Source organism: Hibiscus syriacus, unplaced genomic scaffold, assembly GCF_006381635.1.
Source record: "Hibiscus syriacus cultivar Baekdansim isolate YM2019G1 unplaced genomic scaffold, ASM638163v2 tig00110647_pilon, whole genome shotgun sequence".
NCBI lineage: Eukaryota > Viridiplantae > Streptophyta > Magnoliopsida > Malvales > Malvaceae > Hibiscus > Hibiscus syriacus.
In genome coordinates, this window is record NW_024062811.1 from 1,607,985 (window position 1) to 1,617,169 (window position 9,185).

The 9,185-nt window shown below is 34.8% G+C and overlaps 2 protein-coding genes across 3 annotated transcripts; both read right to left on the reverse strand.

The window, feature by feature from the left end:
* Positions 1 to 1,429: 1,429 nt before the first annotated feature.
* Positions 1,430 to 4,537, reverse strand: LOC120137043 (putative PAP-specific phosphatase, mitochondrial). 2 transcript variants are annotated; one of them, XM_039152915.1, is made up of 9 exons: positions 4,374 to 4,534; positions 4,160 to 4,256; positions 3,913 to 4,015; positions 3,343 to 3,554; positions 3,152 to 3,211; positions 2,349 to 2,737; positions 2,084 to 2,162; positions 1,956 to 2,006; positions 1,430 to 1,676 (listed from the first exon to the last, which is right to left on the reverse strand). In XM_039152915.1, the coding sequence occupies exons 1-9, from the start codon at positions 4,475 to 4,477 to the stop codon at positions 1,527 to 1,529; spliced, it is 1,245 nt and encodes a 414-aa protein (XP_039008846.1). In that variant the 5' UTR covers positions 4,478 to 4,534; the 3' UTR covers positions 1,430 to 1,526. The 2 variants fall into 2 exon arrangements, with proteins under 2 accessions (XP_039008846.1, XP_039008845.1); XM_039152914.1 differs by lacking the exon at positions 1,430 to 1,676 and having other exon boundaries at positions 1,782 to 2,006; positions 4,374 to 4,537.
* Positions 4,538 to 5,899: 1,362 nt separating this feature from the next.
* On the reverse strand, positions 5,900 to 8,691 carry LOC120137108 (sugar carrier protein C-like). The gene is made up of 4 exons (XM_039152951.1): positions 8,511 to 8,691; positions 8,102 to 8,424; positions 6,503 to 7,132; positions 5,900 to 6,423 (listed from the first exon to the last, which is right to left on the reverse strand). Exons 1-4 carry the CDS (start codon positions 8,641 to 8,643, stop codon positions 5,944 to 5,946), a joined length of 1,566 nt encoding a protein of 521 aa, XP_039008882.1. The 5' UTR covers positions 8,644 to 8,691; the 3' UTR covers positions 5,900 to 5,943.
* Between the last annotated feature and the right edge of the window lie 494 nt (positions 8,692 to 9,185).

The following is a 9,185-nucleotide window of genomic DNA, read 5'->3' on the forward strand; positions in this document are numbered from 1 at the left end:
CTCGTTAAAAAAACTTGTTGTTCAACTTGTGTTAGTTAAACTCATTGCTTGTTAAGCCCGCGGATCGTCTCGTTGCTCGTTAAGCTATTGGTAAAATCTACTAATATTAATTTAACAAAAAAATTATCAAAAGAATGTATGAAACAAATTAAATCTAAACCATAAAACAACAACCCATAAATATAATAAAATAATAATTAAAGTTTGATTTTTGGATGTAATAAAAATAATAATTATTAATTAATAATTTAATATATTTTATTATTTATTAGAAAATTAATATATTAGTCATTTACAATTTTTTATTATCTATAAGTAAATTAGTAATTTTTTGAATGAATTTTTTTTAAGATAACTACTAAAAATTACAAAAAATTTAACAAGTTGCTCGTGAATTTATTGAGTCGAGTTAAACTTTGCTTAACTCAACTCGTTAAGGTCTCTAGTCGAGATCGAGTTCGAGTCAACCCATGTCAAGCTTTTACCGAGTTTTGACCGAGTCAAATTCGAGTTGCTTAACTCATTAAGTACCCCTTCTCCTGACTATAGGGTATTGTTTTATTGAGTCTATCGATTATTAAAAGTTTCAAAATAACCCTTTAATGATAGTGCGTTGCTTTGTTGAATCTCCTGCTTATTAGAACTTACAAAATAGTCATCTGACTATTCATATGTTCCAAATTCATCATTTTTCTTTCAAAAAAAATTAACAGCCGACCGAGCTAAACTGGATGTTAATTTATTGACTGAAGTATGATAAAATATGATTCACAAAATATAGGTCAAACTGTTATAGAATCAAATTTTATCATGTCTTAATTAAAATGTTAACATTCAACTAAAACACTTGTCAATTTATTAACGAAAAAGACAAATTTGGAGCATATGAATATTCAGATGACCATTTTGAAACTTTTAATAGTCAAGGGACTTAACAAAACATGCTCTATAATAAAGGAACCATTTTATAACTTTTAATAGTCAAATAACTCGATAAAACAATGTCATATAATCAAGGGATCATTTGTGTACTTTATCTAATTATAAAATATATAAGAATATATCTATAACATCAACTAAAATATTAATATATATCGTGTTAATAAGTGTAAACACTAAAAAGACATTTTCTAAAGAGAAACAACTATATGGAAACTTAATTTCAAAGGCACACATGGAGTGATTTCAATTACAAGCAATGTTGACTACATAGATAGCTCCAATGAATTGTCAATCCCATATTCTCAAGAAAACATCAAAAGAAAGAAACAAGAGAAAAAGACCTTATTTGTTAAATAAACTTTTTTTTTTTGGGGGGGGGGCAAGTTTGTCAAATATACTTGGCTAGAAGAGACTTCCTTCAAAAAATCCAATGGCGAATGAATAATTTCATTTTTTTTTTTCAATTTGTCCTTTGAATATGGAACTAAATTTTAATTTAAAAAAAGACAGGTTTTGCTGCAACCTAAATGGCATTCAAAGAATCGAACAATGGAATGTGAATACCAATTCGGTATGGCTCGATGTTAGACTTGTGATGAAATGGAAGGTATCATCTGCAGTATCTGATTATGGATGGTCCCATTAGTCACCAGAATCCCACCCGCAGGGTATATGCTCCTCCGTTCAATTTGATCTGCAGCAAGATCGAGCTCACTTCCTTTCCAATCTGTCACCTGAATCAACGGTGTCAATTTGATGTACAATCTTAGATGTTAGAAACATGGAACTGGACATAAACTGAACCAACTATGAAATATTTATTTCACATGCTAGATTAACTGTCTGTATGTATGTCATATGGAAATGTTTCCGTGTTTTTTTGTCTTCCCATTATTGGCCCCATGCAGAAAAGGCAACGCGAAAACAATTCGAAAATGCCTCCCATAATGATCACCACCACAAGATGTCTCATATGTGGCATTCTTCTGTTTGGGATGAGATCTAACACTTACCTTTCCTCCAGCTTCATGCACGCATATCATACCAACAGCATGGTCCCAAACCTATATTGTCACGAAGAAGATAAGATAAACATTACAACTTGATTTATGTGTTCAGTTAACTATAACCAAGATTATACCCTGATAACTTTTTCAGATCTTGCTCGAAGAATGAAAACAGATGCCCGACCTGAAGCCACCATTAAGTACTTGCATAAACTGCAAACAATAAGGATATCAATATCATGCACACGCAATAAATACTTTCGAAATATCAAGTCTAATCACCAAGAAAACAAAAAATAAATAGCAGGAAAAAGAACATTGTTTAGATAACTGGTGAAATCTGAATGGAAAATCATACGAGTAGGAAAACATCAAGCTGGGCATGGAAAAACACCAAACCTTCCACAATATGCGGACAAAAGACGGATTTCCTTATCCCCTACATTGTCATCATCAATTCTTGCTTTGTACAAAACTGATAATGGCAGTGACTCCCATGTTTGACTCTCTGGAATACAGAAGCGGGCATTGGAGACCAAAGAATAACCATCAACAAAGCATCTGGTCCAATCAGATGAAATTTTAGTTGAGCAATCAAGCATACTCTTTAACCTCTTTGTCCAAGTTCCACAGCCAACATGAGCAACCATAATGATACCCAATTGAAGAGAACTATTTTTATAACCTTGGGCATCAGTGGTAGACTGGAAAGAAGTATCTACAACCCAGTTAGGGCAGCCCATCACACCTAACACAATATCTCCTTCAACAACTAGAGATAAACCTACCTGAAAAATTCAAAATATGCCCTCAGTCAAGAAAATGGCAAGGAAAGAATGTGCTTATGCAAATAGCATAACATGGCTAAAAGTGGAAAAAATACACGTTCATCTAGAAACCGCAAGAACAAGGTTTATAAAACCTTGCAATCATAAAAAATTACTTACCAAAGAACTTCTCAAATGCTGGTTTCGTTGCAGAAACTAAGCCAGAACAGAAAATGTTTAATTTGATTGTAATGCATCATTAATGTACAACGGAATGGTGTTACTCTAGTAAGACTTGTTTAATAGGTCAAGGTGAATGAGGCACTTTATTTTTCTGCGCTAGACCTACTAAATTTACAAGATAATTCTTGGCACTAAAACAACATTTCAATTTTATTTTCAAAAAAGTGAATTGAAGCAGAATGCAAGTCATACCACATATAAGGCTGGACTTCCTTTTACAAACCCCCGGGTGCCATCAATTGGATCCAGTATCTGCATCAAGTTTGTGGACTTAAACATGTCAATAAAGTACATTCCAATCATATCACCTGGACAATATTTTTTACTTTTCCATCAGCAGAAATTAAAACCGCAATTTACAGGTAAGCCTATGAAGCTTGTACCCAATATGTAGCTGGTTTTGTTCCCGTAGCAAAAACGTTCTTTCCCCCTCTGTCAATTGCTTCCAGCACATCATCATGTGACAGTGATTCCTCATCAATGCTTGTTTTATCAGATACTGCACTTACTACAGGATCCACCAGATTGTTTGAACGTATAAAACTAGAGTCCTCCTCCGCCACCAATGGAATTGAAGGGAATAATTTACTTAATTCTATCACCGAAAGCAAAGAAGAAACACAAGTTTAGTTTCAACTGTTTAAACTTGTTAATCAACCAATAAGCACCACTTGATTTGCCATGTCACATATCTTTTGCAACAGCAGTACATAAAAAATCATATGGATACACATATTCGAAAGCATAAATCATATATTTTTCATTGGAAAATAGGACTGAACTATAAAGTCTACTCGCAAGTCTCAAAGTAAATTCAACTATGGAAAAAGCTTATTAGTGTAACGCCAGATTCTATTTCAATATTCAAGCCTTTTGCTTTCATATCCTAGTAATTAAGCAAAACATGCAACAAACAGAACTATCATACTACATTGAGGCATTAATGAAAATACCTAAACTAACAAGAGCCTGGACTCCAAAATCTGCCACTGTGACCGGAGTTTGATCTTTCTTTTCGACAATCTGCCCTTCATCAGAGAACAGAGACCTTTGCACCTATAATTCAAAAATAAATAATAAAAAATGAATCTTTTTTAAATCAGTAAAATACAAAAATAAGAAAATAAATATCATAATTAATGCAACCGAGAAAGTGGCTAAGGAACAGGAGGTTAGATTCAAGTTTTTGAGTGAATTTACGTCGACGCAAAGACGACAAGCACTCTCCACGACCTTCACCGCGGTTTCAAGTTCTCTGTGGTACATGGCTTTCTCATTAGGAAAAGGAAGATTCGACCTGATTTAAAAAAAAAGTTCCAAATAAAATAAAAATACTAGCAGATGATAAAAGGAATTAAATTGAAAGTAAAAAAATTATAAAAGTTGAATAGTGAGGATTTTGGTGAGAGTGGACCTTACTAAGAAGAGTCTAGAGCGGTGAGGTGCAGGGGAAGGGTAACGAGGGAAGAATTGGATGACGGAGGAGGCAGGATAAGAGCGGAGGAGATGAAAATTCATGGGGGTTGTTGAAGTGAAAATTAACGACGGAGAAAAACTGGTTGCGATTGGAAGGAATTTGTCTTCACATTGGAGTGGGAGAGCTGTGCACAGCACAACGATCTTCTTTCAATGGAATCAATCATTACATCAGCCCAGTAACTAGCAAGCAAAATTGATGGTATGAAACCGATAGTCCAATTAGGAAGTATGAGCCTGTAAAGTAAATCCATCAATTCATGCCCAATAAGGCTGATTATTACAAGCCCCATAATAATCGTTTTTATTGTTCATCTTTGGATAAACATAACAAAAGGAAAACCAAGAAGACATGTTGGACCAACCAACATAAGATAGCATTAGCATACGATTCCCAAATTGTTGTATCACCAAAATATCGAGAATTGAGAGGGACAGGTAGCCCAAAAAAAAATTTAATTCCATCTCATCCAAAACCCAAACTTTGTCTAATGGTAGGGAAACAAAATTGCCCTATGCTCACCACATTGTAATAAATACATATGTAATCATGTGATTCTTCTTTTTGGCCTGTGATCAAATTTACAAAAACAATCCCATCCCTTTTCATTTCTTCCCAAGGATTTTGATTTTTGCTTTCCTGGGTTAATGAATTCATGCCCATCCCCATTTCCGACATTGCTTTCGGTTTACATTTGTCACGGAAAGCTTAAACACGTCTCCCTGCCAAACTGTGATAAAGGACAAGATGGAACTTCAAATGCATGTGAAACTTGATTCTCCACTAGGAATAAATAGAGTTGTGGATATCTACTCCCAACTGTTTTATCCTTTTTGCTGTACAATAACCAAGTTTTCATCATAAATTCTGGCCATTTGCCACTAGTCCATAATCAACTACTTTTTACTCAATGCCAAAACCATTAGCAAAGTTGATTGTTATATGCAATGAGAATCATACCAATGGCAAATTCTCTCCTTTATTGACTTACAAAATTGTTTGTAATATTAAAAAACACATGATTAGATTAAGATTTATGCAAATGTTACAAGATATCATTTTCTATTTTATATTAAAACATAAGATAATCCCTTGGCCAAAATAGGAATATGCAATTTTATCTAAATCACTAACTAAATTCCATAGTAGAGTTAGATAAGCATGGAGGTGCTTATCTAAAGATACATGAACCAGCAAAAAATTTATGTTTTGAATGTGAAAATAAGGGGAGAATCTGCCAGATGAGTTCCAAGACATGGATACATACGCCGATATTCATCCTGTATATATCTCAGCATTCACACCAAATCATTTGTGCTGTAAAATTGTTAGCGTTATACAGCTGATGAGTTCTGTTTTTAAGAAACTGAAATTTCATTTATATATATTTGATCCGAGAACTTTTTGAACCAATAGTGTATACACTGCTGTCAAATGCTAAATTTCAAAACAAAGAAATACTATTTAAACAAAGTAAATAATCAATCCATGGTTTTGTTGAGTCGAGCTACACATTCTTGGGACCAAGGCCTCCCTTGCTCATCTCCATGCCTCCATTGGGGTAGTCATCATCTTCGACGAATCGGGACCAATACCAGTGAGATTTCCAGACTTGGCTCATCTCTTCAATCGGAATACCCTTTGTCTCGGGCAAGAAGTAGTACACAAAGATGGACATCAATACCACAAAGAAGGCAAAGAAAAGGAACAACCCAAATTTCAGGTGGCAAAGCATGGTTAAGAACACTTGAGCCACCGCGAATGTGAAGAGCATGTTGACTGACACATTGACACTCTGTGCCGCTGATCGGATTTCCAATGGAAAAATTTCACTAGGCACCAACCATCCCAAGGGTCCCCAAGACCAGGCGAATCCAGCTACGTAAACGCAGATGAAAAGCACCACAACAATGGCATACCACTTGGGCAACTCACCAGGATTCCCACTAGTACCGAACTTAGCGCCGATGGAAGCTGCCACAACAGCCTGAAAATGCATAAAAATATTAGTACCAACACAATGTAGTTGATAATGGTTTCAATTTCATGTGAGAAATTTCATGTACCTGGCAGATCAACATCTGAATTCCACCCTCTAGGAAAAGGAACCTCCTTCCCCACTTATCGACACCATAGATCGAAACTAATGTTGCCACAACGTTGACAACACCAGTGATCACTGCAGACATGAGGGAAGCATCGTCTCCGAAACCGATTGTGTTGAATAATACCGGAGCATAGAACATAATGACATTAATGCCTGTTAGTTGCTGGAAGAAAGGAATCAAGACGGCCATGATTAAATGAGACCTGTATTTCCTCTTCAACAAGTTAGTCCAAGGGTGATCCACAAGCTTCGATGCATCACTAGCAGCTACGAGGTCCTTAAATTCCTCCTCAACATCATCAACACCTCGAATTTTCTTGAGTTTAGTCTTGGCTTCCTCGGTTTGGCCACGTTCTATCATAGAGTTTGGTGTGTCCGGGAGGACGAGGGATCCAATAGTGATTATGAGGGCAGGGACCATTGCACCACCCAAACTAAGGCGCCAGCCCCACCCACCTTTGATCTTAGCAAAGAAATAATTCAACACATTGGCAATAAGGATACCAACTGTAATTGATAATTGGAAGCCAATGTTCAATGCTCCTCTATATCTATAGGGTGCCATTTCTGAGAGGTAGAGTGGCACAGACTGTAAAAATTACCACCAAAAAGAACGAAAGAATTAGTCCAAATTAAATTTATAAGCCTAGCATTAGTTTAAAAAATTAAAAGTTAGGCATGGGAATAATGCACAAATTGAAGTTATTTGGGACCACATGGCTCTGTCAAGTTGTCAATATTTAATTTAGTACGTTGGAGTAAAAAAAGAAGAATTTGCTTTCCATTCAACAGATCGAAGTCACGCTTGTAGAAGTATGAAACACATTGAAAGTCATAATTTAATTTTTTTTCTTATAATATAGAATTTATAAGATAATAAGACATGGTTCAATTTTCAATGATTCAACGGCTGTTGCATCAGCCATCGTAGGAGTAAACTTTCGTGGAAAAAATAGCCACGTTTGACTGGAGAAAAAAAGAAGAAGAAGCAACAATAACATATTAAATCGTTTATTTAAAACTCATTCATTGCTGACTCTCGGATCTCAAACTTGAAGAAGAATGGTTTAATTTCAGGGTAAAAAATATATCAAATTTTGTAAAAGAACCCCCATAGCATTGGAGATTTTATGCAGTAAAAAGAAATAGAAAAGAGCTTGTCTGGATCTGAAACAAGCTTTCCGAAGAGTGAAACATTGTCCGATCCTTTATACACAGAACACTATCAAGGAAAACAAGTAACAGATCTGAAGCAAAAAGGCTCAGGTTTCAAGGAAGAGGAACACTAAGAGATAAGTCACCAAAAAAAAACTGCAAAAACCTAAATAAAAAATGAACACCAAGGGAATAAAACATGAACTTTTGTCACTCTTTTCAAACAGCACGTCTTTAGTCTCTACGAAAAACTTACGATGAAACAAAACAAAAAACTCAAACTTAGGGAACTAGTAAGAATCCATAAATCAAGCATGTGAAACTCTGATCGAAACAGAGAAGAAAACAATCCAGGCATAACAGAGAGATCTAGAGCTTTTTGTCGCTGATAAAGGTTTATTACCTGATTAGCAAATCCCACACCGAAACCAAGCAACAATCTACCAACAATCAACATCCAAACAGCTTTGGCAAAGCCATTGATAAGAGCTCCAACAAAGAAGAGTAAACCGCCGAAAAGCATGGACAATTTCCTTCCGAGCTTACGAGTGACGGTGCCTGCTGCCACGGAAGCCAACAGAGCGGCCAAGTACAGCGACGATGTGAACATCGTAAGGGTTTGGCTATCGTATTGACAATACTGATTCGTCGACTTATCAGCTTCCTTCTTCTCCCACACTTTTGGGAAGAACTTTTGCAGGAATGGCGCCATAGTCGTCACCCCACCTATCAAATACCCCCACAAAAAAGACATTAATTTCTACGCGAACTAAACGAAGAAAATATAAGTTTTTTTTTTGTTGAAATATTACCAGAAATCCCAATATCATAACCAAAAATCAGACCCCCCATGGAAGCAACAATACATGTTACGGTGACGAATGGGGTAAGGTTTCCCGGGTACTCCTTCCCGTTACCGGGGCCAATTCCTCCTGCAGCCGGCATTATCGTTCTTTTTCACTTCAATTGCAAAAAATAAAGAAAAAAGTTATAAACCAAGGTAAAGAAGATAGAGGACTTGGAAGAGCACGATAGATCTTTATATAGAGAGAAAAACACAATATTTACACACTACGCGCTGAGCTGTCAATAAAATAATTATCTTAATTTTCAATTAAAAATTATTAGATAATGTTTCGTATTTGTAATTATTTCTATTCAAGTGCAATAGAAGGTTTTGGTTTGAAGGAACATACGTTATTTTTTTTCTTTTAAACAAAAGTGATTAAAATTTCATAAATAAAAATTTAATATTTTCAAATTTAAAAAATATGATTTTATTATAATTATCTATTTATGCTTATGTCTAGTATAAGTAAAACATATTTATATAAAATTTTGATATTATTTATTATTAAGACTTTAATATCTATTACGATTTTAATGTCTATAAAGATTAAATTTTTATTTATATAAATATAAAAGTTTATAAATATTATTCTCAATTTATATTAAAAAATAATATAAATTTATTCACCTATATATAT

Excerpts from the sequence above, each read along its gene's own strand:
- LOC120137043 (XM_039152914.1), bottom strand. The coding sequence starts at position 4,477 with ATGAATTTTCATCTCCTCCGCTCTTATCCTGCCTCCTCCGTCATCCAA. Across the intron at positions 3,212-3,342 it reads CAAAACCAGCTACATATTGG|ATACTGGATCCAATTGATGG; the intron begins GTACAAGCTTCA and ends AACTTGATGCAG. Across the intron at positions 2,007-2,083 it reads GATCTGAAAAAGTTATCAGG|GTTTGGGACCATGCTGTTGG; the intron begins GTATAATCTTGG and ends GTGACAATATAG.
- LOC120137108 (XM_039152951.1), bottom strand. The coding sequence starts at position 8,643 with ATGCCGGCTGCAGGAGGAATTGGCCCCGGTAACGGGAAGGAGTACCCG. Across the intron at positions 8,425-8,510 it reads TTATGATATTGGGATTTCTG|GTGGGGTGACGACTATGGCG; the intron begins GTAATATTTCAA and ends GGTATTTGATAG. Across the intron at positions 6,424-6,502 it reads TTCAGATGTTGATCTGCCAG|GCTGTTGTGGCAGCTTCCAT; the intron begins GTACATGAAATT and ends ATGCATTTTCAG.